This window comes from Colobus angolensis, unplaced genomic scaffold (assembly GCF_000951035.1).
Source record: "Colobus angolensis palliatus isolate OR3802 unplaced genomic scaffold, Cang.pa_1.0 Scaffold275, whole genome shotgun sequence".
NCBI classification, from domain to species: Eukaryota; Metazoa; Chordata; class Mammalia; order Primates; family Cercopithecidae; genus Colobus; species Colobus angolensis.
In genome coordinates, this window is record NW_012115988.1 from 4,325,833 (window position 1) to 4,353,533 (window position 27,701).

The window sequence follows — 27,701 nt, forward strand, 5'->3', positions numbered from 1 at the left end:
TAGGCACATTGGCTATCTAATTTAAGAGTTTCTGTTTGTAACATGAACATATTATTACTTTTGTGATCAGAAGAAAGTAACTTTTTAAGAAGAATCTAGCTATAGCAATTTGGTTAGCCATTACTCTACAAAACTTACTAGTGTCCTTTACAATCTATAGCAGAGGTTGGCAAACTATAGCCCACAAACTGGCTATCTGCTTTTGTAAATAAAGTTTCACTGCAATTATCAACACTCTTGTTTGTTTATGTGTTATCTATGGCTGGTTTTATGCTACAACTGCAGAGCTGAGTTGTTGCAACAGAGAATATATCGGCCTGCAATGCCAAAAGTATTTACTCTCTGGCCCTTTACTTTAGATCAACCCCCATTCTAAAGTTAAAAAGTAGAAATTCAGACTAGATATCTAACTCTGGTCTTTTTACAGTTTTCAGGTGCTTATCTTTTAACTGGGGTTCTTTTTCTAGGCAAATAAGGTTCAGTTTGCATGTCACTGCACTTCATATTACCCAGACCCTATATTCATGTAAACTGCATTCTTCGTGTGGATGACTGACTTTCCACATACTGTATTTTATCAGAGAACATGCTTTCAAGGCTTGCACCTATGAGGGCAGACAGAAAAAATTCTTTGGCTTATATTCTGTTGACTAAACTCTAACAAAGACAAAGGGTGGGGCTGTGCACTACAAAAAAAAAAAAAAAAAAAGTGGCTTTTAACATTAGAAAATTATAATGCCCAGGCCTGGTACCTCATGCCTGTAATTCCAATGCTTTGGGAGGCCAAGATGGGAGGATCATTTGAAGCCAGGAGTTCAAGACCAGCCTGGGCAACATAGCAAGACTCTGTCTCTACAAAAAAACTGAAAAATTAGTCAAGCATGGTAGCACATGCCTGTACTCCTAGCTACTTGGAAGGCTGAGGCAAGAGGATTACTTAGGCCCAGGAGTTCAAGGCTGCAGTGAGCTGTGACTGCACCACTACACTCCAGCCTAGGCAAGAAAGTCAGACACTCTCCCTGTCCCTCCAAAAAAGAAAGAAAAGGATTATTAATAATAAAGAAGCAATAAGAGCAGAAACATGATAGACAATAGATATTATTACTAAGGAAGAAAATAATTGGTTTCGCGGCCAGACCACAGTGGCTCACGCCTGTAATCTCAGCACTTTGGGAGGCTGAGGTGGGCAGATCACAAGGTCTGGAGTTTGAGACCAGCCTGGCCAACATGGTAAAACCCCACCTCTACTAAAAATACAAAAAAACTAGCCGGGCGTGGTGGCGGCCACCTGTAATCCCAGCTACTTGGGAGGCTGAGGCAGGAGAATCGCTTGAACCCAGGAGGGCGGAGGATGCAGTGAGCCGAGACCGTGCCACTGCACTTCAGCCTGGGCAACAAAGCAGACTCCATTTCAAAAAAAAGGGAAAAGAACTGGTTTTCAATGTAATTCATGGATAGAATGACTGTTTCAAGGGAAACTACTAGAATTTGTCCCATGGATAATCATTTTTCAAGTACAGGTTGAGTTTCCCTCATCCAAAATTCTCGGAATCAGAAGTGTTATAGATTTTAGACATTTTCAGAATTTAGAATATTTGCATATACAGAATGAGGTTATCTTGGGAATGAGACCCAAGTCTAAATACAAAATTAATTTATGTTTCATATATACCTTATACATATAGTCTGAGGATAATTTTATTTACTATTTTAAGTAATTTTGTGCATGAAACCAAATTTGTGTACACTGAACCATCAGAAAGCAAAGGTGTCATTATCGCAGCCACCCATGTGAACAATCTGTGGTTGTTCAGCATTACCATCATTCCTGACTCTGAATTTATATGCTATCGATAAGCCATCATTTTTTACTTGTATTCACACATAAGTACTTAACAGTAAAAAATATGACATACCATTAATACAGTAAAAAATAATGTGTTTGGGGTAACTAAGCAGCACAGCAGTATCCCCAGAATACCTGCACCGGCTGCCAAACAAGAGCAACCACAAACAATGGCAGGCCTGCAGTCTCCACCTACAATGCTGTGTTCTGATTAAAGTTACTGTACGTCATACACTAACCCCTTCGGGGATGCTGAATAAGCTGTTGTGTGCCTGCATTTTGACTGTAAACCATCACATGAGGTCAGGTGTGGAATTTCCACTTGTGCCATCATGTTGGCGCTCAAAATGCTTTGGAGTTTGGAGCATTTCAGATTTTCAGACTAGCAATGCTGTATAGATTAAACTCCTCAATTTACTAAACTATTTACACTTTTGCACTGAAACTGTTCTCTACACTCACTACTTTGAATAGGTTAAAACACAGCAAAATGTGCTGAGGAGAAGTAAAATGAGCTACCAGTACAGTTGAAATCACATCAGTCTAAAGTCTGTTAAAATACCGCAGGCTAGACCGGGCACACTGACTTACACCTGTAATCCCACCACTTTGGGAGGCCAAGGCAGGTGGATCACCTGAGGTCAGGAGTTCGAGACCAGCCTGGCCAACACGGTGATACCTCGTCTCTACTGAAAATACAAAAATTAGTTGGGTGTGGTGGCAGGCACCTGTAGTCCCAGCTACTCCGCAGGCTGAGGCAGGAGAATCGCTTGAAACTGGGAAGCAGAGGTTGCAGTGGGCCGAGGTCACACCACTGCACTCTAGCCTGGGCGACAGAGCAAGCCTGTGCAAAAAAGAAAAAAAAAAATCTTGGGCTGTTTTTTTCACACAGATTTCTTCTCTGATAATGTGAGATCTCAGGCAGGGCAGAGCCCCAGAAAGAGAATGAACAGGGCAAGAGACCTGGCTGTGGAGTTCGCTCTACGCCAGTCATTTGGGTGATCTGAACCAAGGGCTGTCACTTCTGTGTGCCTGCATGTTTTCATCTATCAAATGGGTGACTAGGATCTAACTGAAAAGGGAATAGACTATATACAAGTGTAAGGCAGTTTTGAAAGTCAAAAATCCCCGCTAAATGATTAAGATCGTAGAGGGTTAGGGTTTCTCATACACCTCTACAATTAAACACACTTAGGTGCATTTCTGAGGTGTTGCACCAATGAAAGCTATTAGTGATATAAAAATCATTACTTTGATTCACATATAGATAACTGGTTTATTCTACTCTAAAATCTTGGCTAATGCTTCAGTCATAGGTCACCAGGCATTAGGGATGAGAGAATGGGAGAACCAGTGAAAACTCTTGATTTAAAGAGCATGAGCGACTGATGCATGAAAGATACCATCCACAGAGCCAAAATAATGAAATGAGGCTTCAGGAGACCAAAGAGGTCATTTTCACCAAGACCTCTGAGGTGAACACAACTCGACCCAGAGAGAAAACATAATCCAATGAGTCAGGCTGGGAGAGGACCTGCGTTCCACACAGAGGGGAGGGGTCAGGGATGCGAACACTCATCATTGTTTTACAAAAGTGAAGAAATAAGGAGTCAGCTCAGGCTGCTCTGCTGTTAGATTTTAGGATTCATCTATTGTATAAGGTACATTGTTCTATGATGAGGTAAAGCACAACTTAAATTTCCTGAAAATAGATTTTCAACATAAATGTAAGACCTCTTTAAATAATTATAGTTTTTTAAGATAAATAAAATAATACACAATTCTTGGAAGGAGGCACAAACTACTTACTATACAGACTGGATGATGTTGAAGCAGTAAGAAGAAAGACTTACTTTTCACCTTATGCCCCTGTGAAATATTTGCATTTTCTATTTTATTTATTTATTTATTTATTTATTATTTGAGACGGAGTTTCACTCTTGTTGCCCAGACTGTAGTGCAAATGGCGCAATCTCGGCTCACTGCAACCTCCACCTCCCGGGTTCAAGCAATTCTCCTGCCTCACTCAGCCTCCCAAGTAGCTGGGATTACAGGTGTGTACCACCATACTGGGCTAATTTTTCTCGTATTTAGTAGAGACGGGGTTTCACCATGTTGATCAGGCTAGTCTTGAACTCCTGACCTCAAGTGATCCACCGGCCTCATCCTCCCAAAGTCCTGAGATTACAGGTGTGAGCCACTGCACCCAGCCAATTCTGAATTTTTTAAACCATGAGCATGTTTAAAAAAAAAAGAAACTTTTAAGAAATACCAGTTGAGGTCTACTGTGAATTAACATCTTAGATGCCATATTATACTGCTGTTCTTACTGTAATAGGCATCTAGTACATACTATCACACATCTCTCAATTAGAATTTAGCACATAAAGATGCTCACATCAAATGACTGACATTTAAAGATTAGACTAACCAAAAGTCATCAGTTCCTCTATAACCTATACCTCTTTTCATGATCCACTGTGGCTTCACTGCATGTACTCACAACAGGTTTACAGTGCCTACTATGTAGTAATTAGAGTAGTGGCAATAACAACTATCCTATATTAACCTATCAGTTGCCATAATAATGGTTGAGATTTTACACAAAAGGTTCTTTACATTTCAGTAGTAAGGCTGGACAAAACTTACCTATCAATTACATAAAAGTTGTCACCATCATCACCTTGATCAATTACATGCTCCCCATCTTTGACCAATTTTTCAAACATGGCATCTAATACTTGAGACATCTGCTCCTATTTTTAAAAAAGATGGGATATAATCTTTACGTTTATCTAGGACATGTTTTCTTAAGTAACCATAATTATATTTCCATGAACAAGTCCAAAGAAATGGAAATATCATAACTACCATTAAATGTTGTCAGAAAAATACACAGTAGTCTTTCTTACCACATACAAATAATTATATTACAAATATATACAAATGATTATATACTCTCATATTCAGTATTTGAATGAAAGTAATTATAATTAGTCTGTTTCAGAATATTTGCAACTATCACCACTTTAAAATGAAAATTTAACCACCAAACCACCACATACCTTGTGAAATATAATCTTAGCAACTAAAAAGGATCAGGTTAGTAAGGAATTATTTCAAATTTCTTTTAAAGATACCCATTTTTTAAAACTTCCTTAGTCATCACTAAAATTTGTGTACAGATAACCTAAATACTTGGTGAATTTAGATCCTGATTCCAATCTTCTTTTTGGTTTAGCACCAAAATAAAAACAGAACAAAATAGAAAAACAACAAAGTGAACCAAAAATGACTGTGGCAAATAATATGTCACTATTCACTGTCATTAAGGTTGGCTTCGAGCTGCAACCACTGAGCTCACTAGGGCAGATTTGTCAGAAACATCAGAAATATTATTCAACAACTAATTAAACTATGTAAAATGTTTATTCTGCCAAAGTGTGACTGACAAGGCTCAAGGATAAACTTCAAACTAATGAGAATAAACTAGGAGGTGAAAGAAATCTTTAATCAGAACAAATATCGGAATAATTCAAAGAACTTTGAAAAGACAGAATAAATGGATATGAGGAAATAATACAATATAATGGAAATCTAAAGACTTAGAGGGTTATTTGTTCTGCTACTTATTAGCTCTGAGCCCTTGGTCAGGTCACTCCTTAGGGGTATACAAAAGGTATAATACTAACTGCCCATGCCAAAATCAATTACTATTATACATAAATTAAGGAGTTGAAGATAGATTCAAAGCGGAAAAAAGATGCAAGTGGAAAACACAGGTTGAAGAAACAAGATATTCTGGATAGAGAGGATAACAGATCACATGTGATTCTCTTCCTTTTGAGACCACATGAAAATGTTACAAGGCGTCTAAAGATATGAATCTACAATTGTATAGAGTACAGGAAGGGAAAACTGATGGATGAGAGAGTTTCAGGGCGAAGGTAAGAAGCATGTGGCAGAGAGGGCTGCCCCAAGTAGCACAGGTGAGACTGCAGTGTGGAGGGGCCAATATGGCCTGTGGAGCACCAGGAGGCTCCCACGTGGGTAACACCTGGTTCTGCCGGCGTGGGACTGAGACACAAAGCTAAAAACAAGCGGACTGATTTAAAGTCCTGCAGAGATTAGTTGACACCTTCCTTCAAAATCCCTCTACCCTAATACAGAATGCCTAGCAGCCAAATGTGGACTCTCAACTCTTCCCAGACAAAAGATCAGAGAGAAACTAAATAAATTAGAACTAGAACAGATATGGTGAACACTGGTGCCCTAGAACAAAAACCTTCACTTGGTAGGACTTAGGGGTTCCCCAATGTAACAGCTGGCTCCCTGTCAGCTCAAGCTAAACAGTGCACTGGTTGACAGACCTGCCCTACTTACCCAGAGCTCTAAATCAGCTTTATGTTGCTCCCCTGGTAGCCCACAAGACTAAGATAAACAGCAAAATGACAATACATGAAATAGATATTTCAGGAATCATAGAGAGCTTTTGCAGAGACATTTAAGATGATATTATATCCATGAGACCAAAAAACAAAACAGGATAGTTAGGAAAAGAGCAAATCAGAGAAAAATGGGTAGCTCGGAAATCAAAAATATGATGGTCTTTTTTTTTTTTTCTTTAAAATAGATTTTTTTTTTGGCAGGGTACAGTGGCTCATGACTACAATCCCAGCACTTTGGGAGGCCAAGGCAGGCAGATTGCTTCAGCCTGGGAGTTTGAGACCAGCCTGGATGACACGGCAAAACCCCGTCTCTACCAAACCAAATAGCTGGGCATGGTGGTGCACACCTCTAGTCTCAGCTACTCGGGAGGCCGAGGTCCGAGGACTGCTTGAGTCTGGGAAGTTGAGGCTTCAGGGAGCTGTGATCACACCACTGAGTTCCAGCCTGGGCAACAGAGTGAGACTCTGTCTCAAAAAAATGAGCAGTCTCAGCTACTCAGGAGAGGCCGAGATTGGAGGACTGCTTGAGCCTGGGAGGTTGAGGCTGCAGTGAGCTGTGATTGTTCCACTGCACTCCAGCCTGGGCAATAGAGTGAGACTCTGTCTCAAAAGTAAAAAATAAAAAATAAAATAGACTCTTTTAAAGCAGTTTTAAACTCATAGGAACATTAAGCAGAAAGTACAGACATACTCCACGTATCCTCTGCCCCCCACACATGGCACAGACTCCCCCATGATAAACATCCTCCACCAGAGTGGCAAATTTGTTACAAGTGATGAATCTACACTGACATCATTATCATTAAAAGTCCACAGTTTATATTAGGGTTTGCTCTTGGTGTTGTACATTCTATGCATTTGACAAATGTATAAAGACATGTATCCACCATTACAATTTCTTTAAAGGTAAATAAAAGAGTAAGAAGATAAATCAAAACCAAACACCTCAAAAAAAAAGTCAATAAAGAGATGAAAAGAAAGGAGTGTCAGAGACAGTAACAGAGAAAACAAAAAGGAGGAAATATAAACAATACAGGATGAATTTTCTAGACCCAAACAACACCGGTTTTCAGACCAAAAGGGCACACTCAAGTACCCAGCACAATCAATGACCATAAATCCCCACACTAGGATGAAAGAATGTATTTTTAGAACACTAAAGATAAAAGATCTACAAAGCTTCCAGAAAAGAGAAAGGGGGATTCTTAGAAACATGAGAAGTTACTCAACTTCTCTCAAAATGAAGAGAAATCCAAATTCAAATCGAAATGAGATGCCACTTTTCACTCGCCAGATTTAAAAAGATACAAATGTTAGAATATCACACTGTGCTGGAGACCGTGTGGGAAAAGAGGCATTCTCACACAGACTTCTGGTGAGAAGGTAAAATGGAACAAACTCTAAAAAAGCAATTTGTCAAAATTTAATAAAATTTCAGATATGCATAATCTTCTACCTCACTGTTCCTTTTCTAGGAAGTTATTATATAGCTATTTATAAAATGCATTACCATTTTTCTTTGCATCACAATAGCAGAAGACTGGAAACAAACTAATAGTTTATCAACAGGGCACTGGATAAATAAACTGTCATAGATTCATTCACCAAAAAGTTCTGCTGCTGTAGGCATATAGGGATTTTCAGACATCTTTCTTTCAAAGGAGTCACTGGCAGCGAGAGAACACTAAAAGAAGAGGAATCAAGAAATGTGAAAACCTGCAATGGGGAAATTTCAGGAAACAAGGCATTTAGGTGACAGAAAAGAAGACCTATATGAGAATACATCAGCTATCTTCTGTTCAAACCATGACATCAGTAGTTCTAGAGGCCATAACTGGGACCGTTGGGTGGAAGTTTCATGAAGGTTTTGGCACAATGTAAAGACCTGCCCAGGAATGAGAGCTGTCTAGCAGTGACAAGGGCTGCCTTGCAAATAATTTTGTCTTTTCCAGAATGTTAAATAGTTGGAACCATGCAGCATATAGCCTTTCCACATTGGCTTCTTTCACTTAGTATTATGCATTTAAGGTTCTTCCATGTCTTCCCTGTCTTTTCATAACAAGATCACTCATTCTGTCCACTGTCTAGATGTACCACAGTTTATTTATCCATTCACATACTGAACAACATCTTGGTTGCTTCCAAGTTCTGGCAATTTTGAATAAAGCTGCTACAAATAGCTGTGTACAGGTTTCTGTGTGGACCTAAGTTTTCAACTCCTTTCAGTAAATACCAAGGAGCATTACTGCTGAAGAGGATGGTAAGAGTACGTTTAGCTGTAAGAGACACCACTAAACAATCTTCTAAAGTGACTCTACCATTTTGCATTCTCACCAACAATGAGTTCTTGAAACACCTATGTTCACCAGCATTTAGTGCTGTCAGTGTTCCGAATTTTGGCCATTCTAATAGATGTGCAGTAGTATCTCATTGTTGTTTTAAGTTGCATTTCCCTGATGACATGTGATGTGGAGCATCTTTTCATATGCTTGTGTGCCATTTGTATATCTTTTTCAGCGAGGTGTCTGTTAACATCTTTGGTCCATTTTTTAATCTGATGGTTTACTACTGTTGAGTTCTTTGTATATTTTGGATAACAGTCCTTTATCAAGCTGTGTCTTTTGCAAATATTTCCTCCCAGTCTGAGACTGTCTTTTCATTCTGCTGACATGTCTTTTGCAGCAAAGAAATTTTTAATTTTAATGAAGTCCAGCTTATCAATTCTTTCTTTCATGGATGTGCCTTTGGTGTTACATCTAAAAAGTTATCACAAAATCCAAGGTCATCTAGATTTTCTCCCATGTTATCGTCTAGGAATTTTATAGTTTTGTGTTTTACTTTTAGATCTGTGGTCTATTTTGAGTTCATTTTTGTGAAGAATATAAGGTCCATTTCTAGATTCATTTTTCAGAAGTCTAGTTATTCTAGCACTATTTGTTGAAAAGACTATCTTTACTTCATTGTGTTGCCTTTGCTCCTTTGTCAAAGATCAGTTAACTTCATTTAAGTGGGGCTGTTACTGGGTTCTCTGTTCTGTTCCACTGATCAATTTGTACATTCTTTTGCCAATACTATACTGTCGTGATTACTGTCACTTTATACTAAGTCTTGAAGTCAGTTAGTATTAGTACTTTAACTTTGTTCTTTTCCTTCAATATTGTGTTAGCTCTCCTAGGTCTTCTGCCTCTCCAAACTTTAGGATCAGTTTGTTGGGATTGCAATGAATCTACAGATCAACTTGGGAAAAACGGACATCTTGACAATACTAGGTCTTCCTATCCATGAACATGGAAATCTCTCCATGTATTAAGTTCTTCCTTGATTTCCTTCATAATTTTATAGTTTTCCTTACATAGATCTTATACATATTTTTGTTAGATTTACATCTAAATATTTCATTTTGGGGGGATGGTATGGTATGGTATTTTTAATTTCAAATTCCACTTGTTCACTGCTGATATAAAGGAAAGTGATTAACTTTTGTATATTAACCTTGTATCCTGCAACCTTGTCATAATCACTTACTAGCTCTGGAAGCCTTTCCCATTTTCTACTTAATCATGTCATCTGTGAAAAAAGACAGGTACATTTCTTCCTTCTCCATACATTTTACTACACTTTCTTGTCTTACTGCATTAGCCAAGACTTTTAGCACTATGTTGAAAAGGAGTGGTGAGAGGGAACTACAAATTTGTTGAGGTGAACTTCACATAACATAAAATTAACCACTTTATCTTCCTTTTTTAAAACTGTAACTATCCTGGTGGGGATGAAATGGCATTTCATTGTGGTTTTGATTTGTATTTCTCTAATGACTAACCATGTTGAGAATTTTTTGATTGCCGGTCATTTGTAAATTCAAGTACTTTGCCTATTTCTAAATTGGAATTTTTGTCTTTTTACTGTTGAGCTGTGTTACTTATGTATTTTGGATACCAGATTTTTATCAGATATATGATTGGCAAATAATTTTCTCTTGTGCAGACTGTCTTCACTTTCTAAAATAATGCCCTTTGAGGTACAAAAATGTTACATCTGTGTGAAGTCCTATTTATCTCTTTTTTCTTTTCTTCTTATGCTTTTGGTGTCTAAGAGTCCAATGCTAAATATAAGACCATAAAGACTTACTCCCATATTTTCTTCTAAGAGTTTTATAGTCTAAGCTCTTATATCTTTGGCCTTTGATCCCTTCTGAATTAATTCTGGTATATGCAAAGGAGTCCAGCTTTGTTCTTTTGTGTGTGGATATCCAGTGATTCAGCACCATTTGTAGAAGAAACTACTCTTTTTCTATTGAATGGTCTTAACACTCTTGTGGGAAAATCAATTGGCCATAAGTATATAAGTTTATTTCTAGGTTCTCAATTCCATTCAATTGTTCTATATGTCTACCCCAGCCCAGTATATTGTTTTGATTACCGTAGCTTTTCAATAAGTTGTAAAATTAGGAAATGTGAATCCTGCAACTTTGTTCTTCTTTTTAAATATTGTTTTGGTTACTTGGAATCTGCTGCTATATGTACAATTATAACATAATGGCAACAGCAAAACATTAATGTGTTATCATGATTCAGCTTTATAATACATAAAAGCTACTAGTTTAAACTTGTATAAACAATACTGATGAAAATATTTTTAAAAAAGAATATGGAACCTCTATAAATACTGATATATTGTTAAATTTGAAAAGAACAGAGCAGGGCAGGCATGGTGGCTCACGCCTATAATCCCAGCACTTTGGGAGGCTGAGGCGGGCAAATCACTTGAGGTCAGGAGTTCCAACATAGTGAAACTCCATGTCTACTCAAAAAACAAAAATTAGCTGGCCATGGTGGTGCACACCTGTAGTCCAACTACTCGGAAGGCTGAGGCATGAGAATCACCTGAACCCAGGAGGCAGAGGTTGCAGTGAGCCACGATCATGCCACTATACTCCAGCCTGGGCAACAGAGTGAGACTCTCCAAAAAAAAAAAAAAAAGAAGAAAGAAAAGAAAGGAAGAAAGGAAGAAAAGGAAGGAAGGAAAGAAGGAAGGAAGAAAGGGAGGGAGGAAGGGAACAGGGCATAACAGTGTGTTAATTTTGTTGCCATCAAAATTTGAAAAAGAATATACTTGTATGTGTATTGTATGACCCTGGAAAAATATACAAGATAGTACTAAAAGAACATGGCTCCTAAGAAACTGGGTTTCTGAGAGGCAGAGGTGGAAAGGAGATTTCCTTTCACTGACTACTTTTTTGTTCTTTTTGAATGTTTGTCAATTTTACGTGTATACTGATTTATATGTTTTAATTAACTAAAAAAACTCTAATTACACTGAGAACATAATTTGACATCTTTATATGGGCTAAGAAAAACTTTCGGAAGAATGATGGTGATGGGTTTGCAGGAAGTGGTTTTCATCCCCTTCTTGAGTCCCTGTGTGAGCTCTGGCATCTTTTTGTGGAACAGCAGCCAAGGTTGAAGATGAAGCCAAGGTAGCAGTGAAACAGACCTTTCTTGATGCAGCGCTAATTGGCCCCACAGGGACCATGCTACCCAAATGAGTTCATCAACTCAGGCAACATATGGTCACCTATCAAAATTCTAAAAGCTGATTAAATGATTTACTAATATTTTGTTTTGCTTGCTATTTATATTTTGACTTTTTTAAGGCAGGTAGAGGGTGAACATCAGCTTTATTGATTGGTTCTGACTCTAAATGTCAAATGGGGAAAAAAGATGAAATAAATTGCTACATTAACTATTTTGTGATGTTGGAATTAGCTGCATTTGAAAACATTACAGAACTGAAGAATTCATACACGGATATATGAAAAAGCAATTCCTGATAAAATACAGACAGGTGTCTGTTCTAGTCAATCAAAATGTAATTTCCCCATAATTATGCACAGAGTGAAGAGAACTTAGGAAATATTTAATATGCAGAGGCTTATCATGATGACTGACAACTACTGTAGGAAATCCACATTTAATTCTCCTACAGAATGCCAATTCAACACTGAGCTCAGTAAAGGGCTCTGACTCACTTAAGAAATAACAATTTACTCTTCATTAATGAAAGAGTCTATCATATAGCCTAAGAAAATTGTTTCAGTTAGCCTCAAATTAGAAATATTTCAGAAGGAAAATGGCCTACTGGGTGGAGCATTAAAATATTCATGAAAAGAATATCTTCAAAGGGATTAATAATTATAAATGCTGTGCTCAACATATGAATATACAGCTCTCCAAGGAAAAATGTTCTCAAGTCTAGGAAGTGCAAGATTTTCAAGCTAAATAATGACTTTAGGAAATTCAAATGAGATAGTAGACACAAAGCCAAGATCATTCTTCTTGCTAATTAGTAGTTTCCCCTTCCTCCTTCAAGTTTTCCCATTTCAGGAAAAGGGAGCAACTTCGCAGTCACTCCAGCTAGACACTTTCCTTCAGTCCCCAACTAAATCGATCACCAAGTACCAAATTCTGCTAATCCTTTTTTGTGAAACCATTCTTTTCTGTCTGTCCCTTTCCCCCTTCCCTGGAGTTCAGGCCCATTTCTTTTCCCTAGGTCACGACCTGGTTTTCTACTGGGCTCTACTCTTTTGTTCTTGTCTGCTTCCCCCATTTTTCTCCCCTCTTTAACTCCTCCTCGACATTACCACCAAAGTGACCTTAGAAAAATCTGACAGTTACATTCTCTGACTAAAACTCTTCAGCTGTGCCCACTGCCTACAAGGCAGTCCAGCGCCACAGCATAGCATTCAAGAAAGAATGGGCCTTCCTGATACAGCACCCATATCTTAGCTCCATCACTCCCATCACTAGATGGAGGCCATCCATCACTGGACAGTTGCCACTTTAGGCTCTAGTGATAATACTCTGTACTTTTCCTCACCTGGTGATTCCCTCCTCATTTTCGGAGGCACAGCTCAGTGACCTCTCCAGCTTTCTGAACCATTAAGGTAAGCTAAGAGACAGACATCTTCTCACTGTGCCCTGACCATATTACAGCATGTATCGTGTTTTCCCAACATGCTTTGCAGATGTGTTTGTACCCTCATTAAATTATAAATTCCAAAAGGACAACAACCATCTTTAAATATCTCTGTGGCCTCCAATACCTTAAACAGGTCTTGAAACAGTGAGTGGTCAAGAAATTAAAATGAAAGGAGCTGTATGATAAGCAGATTATATGAGCTGAATATGTAATTCAATTAAAACACATTTGGGTTACTGTAAATAATGTGTATCATAAAAAACTAGAAAGCTGTTTTATAGTATGAGCTTAAACTAAAACCTCCAATCTGCCATGTTTTGGGCTAAATGTCTTATTCCAGGTGGTAATTTGTTGAGAAAAATAAATTTTACTTACTTACATCCTATATCATCTCTGGAAGGATTTAAATAGTAAGGGAGTAATTCAAGGTGGTCTGAGCTCAAATTCAAAAAAGGGTCTTCTGAAAACTACTATGTAAATACATTTGCTTCTTCTCTATAAAACATTCGATCATGACAATTCAGAAACTGAATTTTTTTCTCTCTATGAGCTGGTTTTTAAAATACATATTGCAGACTTTCAGCAAAGCAGTGAAAAAAAGTCTAAAACACTCCTATGTTTACAAAATAATCACACTAAGCAAAGATGCTCCTTGCCAGACTATATTAGCAAAAGCTTTCTTAAATATTAATACTTTTAAATGCAACCAAACTTTTCACAATGCTTTTAAAGAGCTAAAGTTGAAATAGCAAGGAAGATCAATTTAATTTAACTAGCAATGATTTCATTTATGCCTGTATATCACTTAACCCTACAGACATCAGAAGTTCACGACTTAGTCCCCACTGAAGCATTAAAATACTGGTTCACTGAATAGGAAAGCATGCAAACATAACATATGTAACAGCAACCAAACACTGAACTTGAACATATTCACATTCAGCTCTAGTCCTTGGTATTCAAAGTATGTTGTGGGTCAAGAACATCAACATTACCTGGGAACTTGTGAGAAATGCAGACTTTTCAGGCTCCACTCCAGACCACGAGAATCCAAATCTGCATTTTCACAAGATCCCCTGATGATATATCAGCGTATTAAAGCTTAAGAGCACTGTTCTTGATGACCTCTGAAATTCTCTCATGTAAAGTTCTAGTCAAAAAATATAGAATTCTTGAATAAAGCCTACCTCTAAGTGTAAAACTAAAGATTGATTTTACCACTGCCTTCTGTGTGACTCTGGAGCAAAAGAGTTAAATACTACATTGGTCCTTCATTTGCGATGTAATCATGTGATCCACAGGCTAGCTTTGATATCACCTCAGGGTACTGAACCAGGTCTTTGCTTCCTCAGCACTAACTCCCACTGCTGGTAAGTGACGGTACTCGGTAAATATGCATTGAATGAACTGAGCAAAGAAACTTGAATGGGCAAGGATGTATCAGGGCCACTCTGAACTAATGAATTCATACCATGAGGCTATAACTATGTTCAAGGGTTTGGCATAACTCTTTTTTGTTTCTCTTTTTTTTTTGAGACGGAGTCTCGCTCTGTCACCCAGGCTGGAGCACAGTGGCATGATCTCGGCTCACTGCAAACTCCACCTCCTCCTGGGTTCATGTCATTCTCCTGCCTCAGCCTCCCAAGTAGTTAGGACTACAGGTGTCCATCCCAATGCCTGCCTAATTTTTTTGTATTTTTTTAGTAGAGATAGGGTTTCACTGTGCTAGCCAGGATGGGCTCGATCTCCTGACCTCGTGATCTGCCCACCTCGGCCTCCCAAAGTGCTAGGATTACAGGCGTGAGCCACCGTACCCGGCCTGGCATAACTTTTAACAAGACTTGAGTTAGATATTATTTAAACACCATCATTTTATTACAAATAACAAATCTATCCAAAACTATTGTTTAGGATTAAATATGTATACTTAGATAACTAGAAAAGTGTCAGAGGTGCATGAACCAGAGCAACTCCATCTTGAATAGGAGCTGGGTAAAATAAGGCCGAAACCAACTGGGCTACATTCCCAGATGGTTAAGGCATTCTAAGTCACAGGATGAGACTGAAGGTCAGCACAAGATACAGGTCATAAAGATCTTGCTGATAAAACAGGTTGCAGTCAAGAAGTTGGCCAAAATCCACCAAAATCAAGATGGCCATGAGAGTGACCTCTCATCATCCTCACTGTTACAGTCCCACCAGCACCATGACAGTTTACAAATGCCACGGTAACATCAGGAAGTTACCCTATATGATCTAAAAAGGGGAGGCATGAATAATCCACCCCTTGTTTAGCATATCATCAAGAAAGAACCATAAAAATGGGCAACCAGCAGCCCTGGGGGCTGCTCTCTCTATGGAGCGGCCATTGTTTTATTCCTTCACTTTCTTAATAAGCTTGTTTTCACTTTACGGACTCACCCTGAATTCATTTTTGCGCGAGATCCAAGAACCCTCTCTTGGGGTCTGGATCAGGACCTCTTTCCAGTAACAAAAGGATAAAGCATTCTCATCTCAGTCCCATGTTTTCTTTTGAGAGCCTAGTGCGTGTAGAGAGCCGCGAGCCATCTGCTACGTAAAGAGTGATGCAAAGATACAAAAGACACAGTTCCTGCCCTCAGACAATGGACAGATGAAGTGACTGATGGATCCTGGGTCTGGTCAAATTCAGGTCTGTCAAAGCCAGTAATGGAGCCTCAGAGATGGACAAACTTGTAATGTGTGGACCTAACATAAATCTCCAAAGTCACACAATGTACTGTGTTCCTGGAAGACATAATATAAACATAAATTATACTAGAAACAAAGGAGATTTTAAAAATATTTGAGTGTAAATATGACACAGTATAGAACTGGTACGATGCAGTACCTGAATCTTTATAAAAATGTCCTTTTTAAGAAGACCTCATTTTAAAAAGAACAGATCTTGATTTAATGCTTCTCCTCTAGGACATCACCAAAAACTCAAAGATGCTGAGTTTGACCAAAGAAAAAGTGGAGGTAAGTTACAAAAGTTGACTCTATTTTCACATTTGGAATATGGCAGCAGAGGTTCACTCCTAAATAACTATATAGCAATGACTAAGCATAATCTGAGATAAAGGAAGCAGAACATGTACATCACAGTGCATCCCAAAGTTTGAACAGCACACACACTCATACCAAGAGTGGGTATTCTAGAAATACCAAACCCAAAGATTAGAGATTTCCAAATCCTTATAAAGAACAAACAAACAAACAAACAAACAAAACCCTCACCTTAAAGTCAAGTGAAATGTTACTTTTAATCTGTATAATATAGAGTTTATATACATTCAAATATAATTACTATTACTGGCTGTAAAGAGAAACAATCCTCCATGGGCCCTGAGCATCCCTGCATATCCCTGCTGGGTGCAAAGAGTGCAAGGTCCTAACCTCTTTTTACCTGGGCCATAGTATCTTGAGAGATGAGATAACATCTTCCATAGGACAAACACCTCAGGCTTGTTTACTTCTTGCTCCAACAGTAGTATATTCCCCCAAACTCAATATTCCTCTCCTGTAGTTCAACCTACTATGCATGCAAGCATCTGCAAGGGGGCCTTTACCATCACCCCAGGGTGATGTCAGCTTACAAAAAGGGCAAAACTCAAGACCCTGCACAGTTCTTGACGCTGTCACTGGGGGGGAAAAAAGCCATTTATATTATTAAGATTTATCTTACCGGATCCAGATTTTTAAACAGCAGGATGTCTTTGCAAGCCTCTTGCAATCTATTTCTTTGATCATCAGTTTTTGGATGTATAATCTAAAAGGACACCAGATTTAAAAAACAAAGACATTAGCCAATACCATCTCACTCAAAGAGACTTAAAAAACTAACAAAAATCAGAACCAATGTTAGAAAGAAGAACTGTTAGTGTTCAAGTTCGCTTCAGGTTGGTGCTGAGATTCACTTCTGGTGACTGGTAATTATGAGCCTACTAAGTAGGGGAACATAATTCACCTTGTGGAGGGAGGAGGTTGGTATCCATTCATCAATATAGCACTGAAATGTTTTTCAAAAGCATATTTTCTCCTAGGTTAGCTAGTTCATTATGTACAGAACTGTGACTGACTAGGAAGACCCCAAAGTTCCCAGTCAGTGGGGACTCGTACAAAAGGACAACATGTGCCAGCAGCTACACTGAAAATCTGGACTGCCGTCATTCTGTTTCTACTGAGCTTAATACTCTTTCAGGATGTAGTTTTTTCTTTTGAATCTTGATAAGGTCCCTGAAAGCAAGTAAAATGTTTAAATGTATAAGGCACTATACATTTAAATATATTTTTACACATGTGGTATGTACCTGCCCCACAGTAAGCAAGTGATTTTTAGAAGGGAGTAAGCAATCATGCACTGCCACTCCAAGAGAATATGTGTTCCAGGGAAAAAAGAGTCCAAGGAGGCTGGCTGGTGCACTGATTTTACAAGAAACTCAAGGAAACTAGTGTGCTATATTCTCACTAAACTTGTATTCTAGAGGGTGAAGAGTGGCAGAATGCCTTGTGTGTAAGTGTGGCTTGCCATCTCTCGAGTCTCTTTTCACTAGCAGGAGGCTCAACTGACTTGGACCAAAAGGTCCACTCTTTTGTGAACATGAGCAGTTTGTAATATGAAATGAGTTAGGGGGCAAGGGGTAGTCCTAAACGCAGCAGACAGGGAGTTGGTTTCCTGAACACCTATACACCACCCTTTCCTGTTCCAATGCTCACTCAAAGAGTGACCACGAGAGCTGATGGGCAGGTGCCCTGCTCTTCAGGCAGCCGGCCCCACCATCAGAGCTCACAGAATCAGGCAGCAGTGGACTTTACAGCCACAGATATCAAAAGTCACAATGGGGAATTTAAATCTGCATTTCAAACCATAACAGATGGCTAAAAAATAATGAAAATTATAAGCCTGAAAAGAATTGAGGAAATTTATAGTATCGATATACTATCTATATGTAAGCTATTGATACATAGACCATTTATCTGCATTATGTATAGACTACGTGAATGAACTATGAGCTAGTGAGAGAAAGGGTCACTGTACTTTCCCCTCTAAGGTAAGGTAGATGTAAACCTTTGTTTACTATCTGCCCAATATTCATCTCAAACTAGAGTCTAAGATGACACACAAACACAGACAAAGCAGATCCCGGGGCCTCCTCATCCACTGCTGCAAAAGCAACCTTTACAATTTAGGTATTAACCAAATCACACCAACCAAACTTCACTTCCTCCTACTTCAAATAAGGAAGGCTAACACACTAAAACAAAACAGAAAGTCATTTCTCACTTCACAAAATCCATCCAGAACTTCAAACCAAAGCAACTGAGATGTCTGCCTGCTGAGAAGCTCTGTTGTCAGAAAGGAAAAGGGGGAGAGTGCATCAGTATCACGCGCCCGCTTCGCTCTGATCAATTTTAGGTCTTTCTTCCCACCCCTTTCAATTCCTATAAGCCTTCACACAGAAATCCAGCTTTTTTCTCTTCTCTCTTCTTTCTGCTACCTCTCTTACCAATGACCACTTCTACTTTTTTTTTTTTTTTTTTGAGACAGAGTCTCACTCTGTCACCCAGGCTGGAGCACAATGGTGCGATCTCGACTCACTGCAACCTCTGCCTCCCGGGTTGACGTCATTCTCCTGCCTCAGCCTCCCGAGTAGCTGGGACTACAGGCGCCCGCCACCACACCTGGCTAATTTTTTTTGTATTTTTAGTAGAGACGGGGTTTCACCATGTTAGCCATGATGGTCTCAATCTCCTGACCTCATGATTTGTCCAGCTCGGCCTCTCAAAGTACTAGGATTACAGCTGTGAGCTACCACGCCCGGCCCCTTTTTTTTTTTTTTTTTAAGACAGAGTCTTGCTCTGTCACCCAGGCTAAAGTGCAGTGGTGCGATCTCGGCTCCCTGCAACCTCCGCCTCCTGGGTTCAAGCAATTCTCCTGCCTCAGTCTCCTGAGCAGCTGGGATTACAGGTGCCCGCCACTGCGCCCAGCTAATTTTTGTATTTTTAGTAAAGACAGGGTTTCACCACCTTGGCCAAGCTGGTCTCGAACTCCTGACCTCGTGATCCACCCACCTCGGCCTCCCAAAGTGCTAAGATTACAGGCGTGAGCCGCTGTGCCCGACCCAATGACCATTTCTAAGTAGTCTTTGTTTCTCTGCCCCACCTCCATCACTATAGTCTACTGCTCTCCTCCTGTTTCCCTTTTCCCTTACCCTGCCATTACTCCTCAGCACCCAGAGTCCACTCTCCGTAATTAACCTCATCAGTAAAATCCCTCTTCGCTGGGGAAAGTAAACAGTCGAAAGCAGGTGTAGTCTCTGACACTGCGGCTCCTCTGCACTATAGCCACCTGCTCTGAAGATGCTCTCCCACATTTTTCCTCTGGGGCTTGGCGTGATCCCACCTCAGGGATCTGTCTCTGAGTCACTGAGGCCTCAGCAATACACCCAAATTGTGATTTTAGTGTACCAGAGGCCACTTTGGTTTTCATTAAAATTCATTCCTGATTTCAGATAAAAATGTTATTTGTTAAACAAACGTAGCATAAATACATGCCAGGTACTATTTTAAGGCTTTACTAATATTAACTCATTTTATCCTAGTGATAGATCCCATGAAGCAGGTTAAGAAATTTAGAGCTAAGGAAATCAACTTGCCTAAATCACTTGTCCAGTGTCATCCAGTCCATAAGGTGCAGAGCAGGATTCATGCCAGCCAGGCCAGCTACAGAGTCTATACTCTAAACCAGGGACCAGCAAACTACACCTGCAAGCAAAGCTGTTTTTGTATGTATGGCTTCTAGGCTAAGAATAATTTTACATTTTTTAAGGACTGGGGGGAAAAAAATCAAACAAATGATAATATTTCCTGACACATAAAATCTATATTAAATTCAAATTCAAATGTCATAGTTTTAATATAACACAACAGACGTGTCTTTCATTGATGTATTACCTACAGCTGCTTTCAAGCTACTACAGCAGAACTGAGTAGTTGCAAAGTAGTTGACTCCTCAAAGCCTAAAATATTTACTCTTGGAAAATAGTGCATTTTTCAGTTTAAAAAAAAAAAAAAAACTTTGCCAACTTCTGCTCTAAATTTTTGCTGCCTTTCCATTAAAAAAAAAAGAAAACCAGTTAATAAGTAAGGTTTAAACTTAGACATTTTCTTTAAAGAACACTGTATATCGATTGGGCACAGTGGCTTATGCCGGTAATCCTAACTTTGGGAGGCAAAGGTGGGTGGATCACCTGAGGCCAGGAATTCAGGACCAGCCTGGCCAACAGGGCGAAACACCATCTCTACTAAAAATACAAAAATTAGACAGGTATGTGGTGGTGCACACCTGCAGTCCCAGCTACTCGGGAGGCTGAGGCATGAGAATCGCTTGAACCCAGGAGGCAGAGGTTGCAGGGAACTGAGATTGCACCACTGCACTCCAGCCTGAGTGACAGAGCAAGACGACTGTCTCCAAAACCAAAAAAACAAAAAATCAAAAAACAGAAAACAAAAACAAAAACAAAACAAAACAAAAACACTGTATCTATGCTGTTAGGCAAGAGAAATCTATACAAGGTATTTTTGTATTTGTCCCATCCATTCTCCACACCGAGCTGAAAATAAACTTTCAAAAATTTAAATCAGGATACTCCCTTCTCCAGCTTAAAACCTCAATGGACTCCATCACGTTTGGTGAGAATTAAATCCCCATTCCTTCCTTCTCTACCCTCACTGCAGCCATTTGGCCCAGCTCCACCTGCCTTCCCCTATGCCAGGCTCAGCTCCATCTAAAATGCACTAAGGGGGCTTCTGGCAAGACTCTCTGCCTGCCCATCCTTCCAGCCTCACCTCAAGGATGCTTGTTTCAACCATTCCAGAGTATCAGAGCCCCTGCTGGCTTGGGGCTTGTGTTTGGATCCCTACAGTGTTTCACTGTTTCTTTAGCACTTCATGTTTTTTAACCTTTCATTAATGTATTCACTTGTCTGCTTCTCTCTCTAGACTGTAAGCTCCAAGAGGGCAGAGATTTGTCCATTTGCTCACCACTTTACACCTAGCACCAGACCAGATATGCAGATGGAACTCCAAAAAATTTTTGTGGAGAAACACAGAAATACTCTACCCTTAAGTTTATCAGCTGTTCTCTACCAGTTTCTACATGCTAGATTTAGACAACCCTTAAATTTTCATTTATTAAAGGCATTCCAACTAAAATCTGTTATTTTCCAAAATGAGTCTTAAGTATTTACATTTTATTTGAATTCGTATCAGAGGATAAATTTTTGTTTATACTACAGACTTAAGGATTTGGTGAGTCTCAGAGGTAATACAAAATGTCCAAATGAAATGTAATTTTATCACAACACAGTATACATTTTTCTTATAGATATTTCCCAATATGCTTCTGGATCTAAATAATTTTGAAACCTGTAATAATCATTCCCAAGCATGTGGTGTGGTATGCCTCATAGTTTTTGAGACCAAAATAAGTACAATTTTTAGTAACACATTTAGAGGAGAGAATACTCAACCTAATTGATAACCTAAGGTACTCTGCTATAATCAAACATATAATTAATACATTAATTACCAAAAAAAACTATTAAAAATAACTTTAAAAGGTGTTACAGGGGACAGCTCTGACGGTAAAGGCCCAACCACAAAGATTCCTCCTCCTCTAGTAACTGCCCTTATTTATAGAAGTGGTTCCCAAGTAGGTTGGACTTTTTGACCGTGGCCCTACCCTGGGCCAGAGCTGAGTGCATCAGAAACTCTTGGGAAGTTGGAATTTTGAACTGAGAGGCACAGTAACAGAGATGAGTAGCTGAGCCCCTTTCAAAGACACTAACGCTAAGTCTTACACTCTGGCTCTTGATGGACCCCACGAGCTGGCTCCTGCCTCCCAGGCCTACAGCTTGGCCTTTGAATGCTTTCTGTAGTTCAATATGATCTCCAAGCATTTGTCTGATAATCTCTCCCCAGTGTTTTCTTTTTCACATTTGTCTTGATAGGGTTAGGTTTTACACAGCCAAATGAATCTTAACTGGTATAGCCTCCCCAACAAAACTGTTAGAAATTAGCTGGAGCGAACCTGCCAAAACACTTTATTTACCTCATGAATTAAATGGCAGCTAAAATTCAAGGCCAAACAGCTTTTGAATCAATGAGATACTGCATATTGTTTTTAAACTGTATTGCAAATGTTCATTAATTTAGGTTTTTATTAATTTAAACCAGCTCATCTCGATTGCTCTTATCCCAATTACTAAATTTTATCATATCCATTTATACACACATATAAAGAATGCATGTTGTCTTCAATGCCACCCAGTACTGTTCCTGCTAGATACAGTATACGGGTATAGTAAAGTATATGGTAGGCAAGGTCTAGTTTTTCAGACTATACAGAGGGGTAACAGTACATCACAGATTAGTAAAAATACCTTAATCCTAAAACAACATCATTTCCAGGCTAGGATTTATAAACTTCATGAAAATAACTGAAGTTCTAATAGTGAGAAATGAGCTTCCACAATCCTGGTAGTGGGAATCCCCATGGGTCCAGGAATAAAATGAGATTTCAAGATCTTCCATATTGTAAGCCTCCCGATACCACTGGATTTTACATATGTTTCAAGGAGCTTAATGATGTAATGACTTAGGGACGTAGTATCTGCTTCTCCACAAGAAATCTCAATCTTACTTAAGCACTTTTCAGAGCTACAAAAATAAGTTTTTGTTTATACTGTTTAAGGCCAAAGAAACAAGAGGCACTTTTGCAACATACGTACTCAAAAAAAGGGGAGGAGGGTGGTGCAGAAATTTAATTACTTTCCATTTCCAGGCATAGTCATCTCTCAGTTTACTTTTTACTAAATAAACAATAGAACTGAGCTGAAAGACATAGCTTAAAAACTGCTGAAATCACAGTGGACAAATTCTTACAAAAACATTAGGGCCTGCAAGAAGTCAGCTGCTGAGCAAACGATGAAGACTCACAGATTTCAGAAATAATCCTAACTGCTGTACTGACACACTGGATGTGATTTTACTGTGATTTGTTTGTTTCAGAGTAACTTTCTGTTGTTATAAATTAATAGGAGTAGGAGGTCTTTCCCAGTATTTTTGTTTACTAGAAACACTGTCTAAGAAAAATAGTATTATCACTATGAGAAAGACAGCTGAAAACATTTTTCATCACCAGGATATATTTTGTAAAGAGATAAAATATATCTCTTTATACTCTTCAGATAAAAATAATTCTGCAAGACTCAGCAGGAGTAGGCTATTGGAGATGAGACTAAGAAAAGAAATAGTCAAAATAATTCCATTATGTCTCCTGTTAACCTGCATGCCTGTTAACATCTTTTCTATGATTATTTTCCTTAGATATGACAAGGGCATCAATTTAAAATTCATTCATTCAGTAAATTACATACCCTGGACTCTGCATCATCTTCTTCTTCATCAGGATTATAAGCTTCTGCACATACTATAAAAACAGAAATGAACATCTTAGATTGTTTCATCAAAAACCATACTGCAACGAGTACATCGTTAACACTTAATGAACAAAAAGAGTACCACGGTATAAAAAACCATTAATTCACCTCAACCAGGGGAAGCAGTCTACCCCCCAAAACTGGTTTCATATTGCAATTTATAATTTACTTAAAAATAAAGCTGTATTTTTGGGCATTGACACTTTCTGATTTCTCCCATTTAGAGAAACATAGCCTAAACCCTTTCATTTTCATTTCCAAGGCATAGTATCTAAACATTACCTAAAAGAACAGAAACAAAAGAAAAGGCTGTCTGCCATGAAATGATCGATTTAATCATATAGTTGTGACTAACTTTCACAAATTATCCATAATCTAAATATTACAGAACAAATATTAACAGTTTGTGTATTTCAGGGACAAATATTAACATTTTGGATATTTCCTTCCAGTCTTTTTTCTGGGTTGAGTTTATATTGCATATGCAACTTAAAAACCTGCTTTTTTCATTTAACACTATAAGAATTTTGCATGTCATTAGAAACACTGTGTAAATACTGCATTTAAGGATTGCAGATTATCATATGCTGTAAATAACTACTTCTCCAATACTGAACATTTAGCTGGCTTATATTAAAACAACTTTGCAATAAACACTTTCATGCATCGATATTTGTCTACATTTCAGATTATGCTGTAGGCATTATTCCCAAACTTACTTTGGAGGGTTAAATGGTATGACCATTTTTAGGGCACATTTATCACCATGTTTCTTTCTAGAAGGGCTGTACCTATCCATTGTCCTACCAAAAATATGTAATAAGACTTCCCTAACTGTACAACAGAACTGGATGCTATTGCTTAAAATCTTTGTCAATTTAAATAAATAATTTAAAAATTTTTTTAAATTACTAAATTTGAACTATTTTCAAATGTTTATAGGATGACTGTATTTCCTCCTTTGTCCTTATCTATAGGAAATATCTGGTTTTCTTTTTGACTTAAATTAGTATTTTCATACCACTTTATCTGTCATATTACTCAGAATCATTTTATCCAATTTGCTTTTCAATTCTAACTACAAGGTTTTTATAGATTATGCATGTTTATTTTTAATGTCATGACATCTATGAAGAAAGAAAATTCCCCAATGTGTTTTAAACCCAGCATTAAACATCACAGAAGTATCACTTCTTTTGACCTCGAAAACCCTTTCCTTATTTGCAAATCTAAAGATTTACTTCTTTTTTCATTCAGTTGTTTAAAGGTAGAGCTTTTTACATGTACTATTTAATCTATACGGAGTTTATTCTGGCATAGATACAAAATTTAAGTACACAGAATAAATGAAAGGCTGACAAATGTCTTCCTAGGGCCCTCAGGGTGGCATCGAAAGTAGTATCATCTTTGGTACCACTATTCCCATTATTACACCGTAAAACACTTTCTTTCCCCCAGGCACCACTCTATACACCTGGACCAGTGACTCTTAACCAAGTCCTATTGTGCCCTCTACAGGAGGGATTCCGCCTCTGTGACATTTTAATTGTCATAACTATAGGGGGTTAGAGGGATGCCACTAGCATCTACTGGGTACAGGCCAAGGATGCTGGAAACATCCTACGATGCACCAAACGCCCCGCCCTGAACAGAAAGAACTACCTGGCCCAAAATGTCAACAGTACCGAGGCTGAGAAACCCTGATCTAAAGTACATCATCTCATTCAATCTCACATCAACCTTAAGGTAGATGTTAATGTCATCACTTGACAGATGAAAGAGTAGGGCACAGGAAAGCCAAGATCATGCATCCTAGTAAGTGACAGGACCCACATTTTATCCAGGATTGTCTGTCTTGACTCCAAAGCTCTTGCTCTTAACCACTATTCTACACATGACTGCTTTGGTGAATTTACCAGCATAATTCCTGGACTTCAACCTTCAGTCTCAGAAATGTAACAGAAATGGACCAGTCATGTAGAAGCAGGCTCACATTAAAGAACCTCACTGACATATGAAACCAGAATGCCAATTTACTAATTACCTTCCTGAATGAAGGATCGGACCAGCACAACTAGCTAGATCTCTCCCTGCTGGAAAACCAAAGAAGCAGCCAAGTCACTACTGAAAGATTGCTTGGTGAGCAGGAAATGGGAAATAGGAAACTTTGTTAAATAAATTGAATGTTTCATGGCATCAGGCTGGACAGCCTGCGGCACTCTACAGGGATGGCCCTGCCAGTGTGTCCAGGATACTTTAACTCGGTTGGCTGCAACTCTCTAGAGAGCACAAGGACATCTACTTCTAAACTTGGCTCTCTAACTTTCTGTCCCCAGAGACAGCCAACTTCATAGGCAGGACTGCTACATAATTTGGATGGCCCAGTGCAAAACAAAACAAAACAAACAAACAATAAAAACCACATATGGGCCCCATCTTCAAAAATTAAGACTTTCCAAAGGACAACAAGAGCAGAGCATTAAAACAAATGCACGGCCCTCGTGAGTGCAGGGCCCATGAAGCTGGCCATGTTCATAGGATTGACACATTCAACAAGGTGGCAGTAGGCAGTAGGCAAGATAACTTGTTTTACATATACACACCCACCCACCCTCTGTTGATCTTATTTTTTAATTACTGTTGATCTTAAATTGTTGATCTTAAATTTTAATTCACAGAAAGCAATCCTAATTCTCAAATTTCTAAATGCCTAGCCCCTAAGCCCTAACTAAAAATCATCTGGAGTAAGAATCTATTATTTTTCCAAATACTTTATCAATCATCTCAATATTATTACTTAACACTCTGTTGATTTGTGATATCCACTTTACCACATAGTATGTTTGTCCATATCTGGGCTATCTGTTTCATTGAACTACATATTGTGCCAATACCACAAGGACTTAGTTACTGACGTTCCTGTTGCAATTGTTTCACTACATTAGAATTCATCTACCCCCACCTTCCATAGCCAAATCAAAATAAAGTATCTGCAGTTTTGTAAAGCTGTCATCGTGCCTTATAGCTCTTTATCATCATTTAAACTGTTTCTTCTGACTGGAACTCCCTCCAATCTCCTTTCCAAGCCAACCCTTCTCTCCAGACTCAACTAAAAAGTCAGATGGAGAGTCACATCTTGACCTTTCACCTACACAGAACTAATTCTGGAAACTCCACTTCTGTGCTCATCCTTTGCACTCTCGCAATACAGTGGGAAGAGCTCATTATTGCCATTTACCACACTGCATGCTTCTAAAGATGTTACAAGCCGCTTGCCTCTCCAGGCTGAGGCGTAGCCCTCCAGGGACCAACTGTATGCTCTTGTTCATCTCTGTATTTCCCTAGCACTGACCTGGCACATTGCCTACTAGCTCAATGCACTCTTTTTTTTTTTTTTTTAAATAAATGACTGGTTGGTGAACAAACAAGCTTGCAAGGTCCTTGAGAGCAGAGATGTCCTTTTTTTAATATCTCACAATAATGTATTTGTATTATACACACTCAAACACACATTGAATGAATGAATGAATGGATGAATGAATGAATGAATACTTGCTCAATGTTAAAATGTCCTACACAATTTGTCCAAGAAATGGGGACAGAGAGGATGAGTGAAAATGAGAGCCTTTTGTCTTACTCACCAAAAGTCCTGGCACAAAGATTAGGAGGTCAGTAAATATTTCTGTAACAAATAAATGAAGAGGGAGGTTCCAAGATGGCCAAATAGGAACAGCTCCAGTCTACAGCTCCCAGCGTGAACAATGCAGAAGACGGGTGATTTCTGCATTTCCAACTGAGCTTTGAAAAGAGTAGTACTGATTTTTTAATGATGGCCATTCTAACTGGTGTGAGATGGTATCTCATTGTGGTTTTGATTTGCATTTCTCTGATGGCGAGTGATGATGA

At 38.7% G+C, this 27,701-nt stretch overlaps 1 protein-coding gene across 1 annotated transcript in view; it reads right to left on the reverse strand.

Moving 5' to 3' along the window:
* Positions 1–27,701, reverse strand: part of PRKAR2B (protein kinase, cAMP-dependent, regulatory, type II, beta) — a 111,265-nt gene that overhangs the window by 14,398 nt on the left and 69,166 nt on the right. Inside the window, exons 3-5 of the mRNA XM_011948216.1 lie at positions 23,733–23,785; positions 16,979–17,062; positions 4,496–4,602 (exon numbers count right to left, since the gene is read on the reverse strand). Of these exons, the coding sequence (XP_011803606.1) occupies positions 4,496–4,602; positions 16,979–17,062; positions 23,733–23,785 (244 nt within the window). The remainder of the gene's footprint in view (positions 1–4,495; positions 4,603–16,978; positions 17,063–23,732; positions 23,786–27,701) is intronic.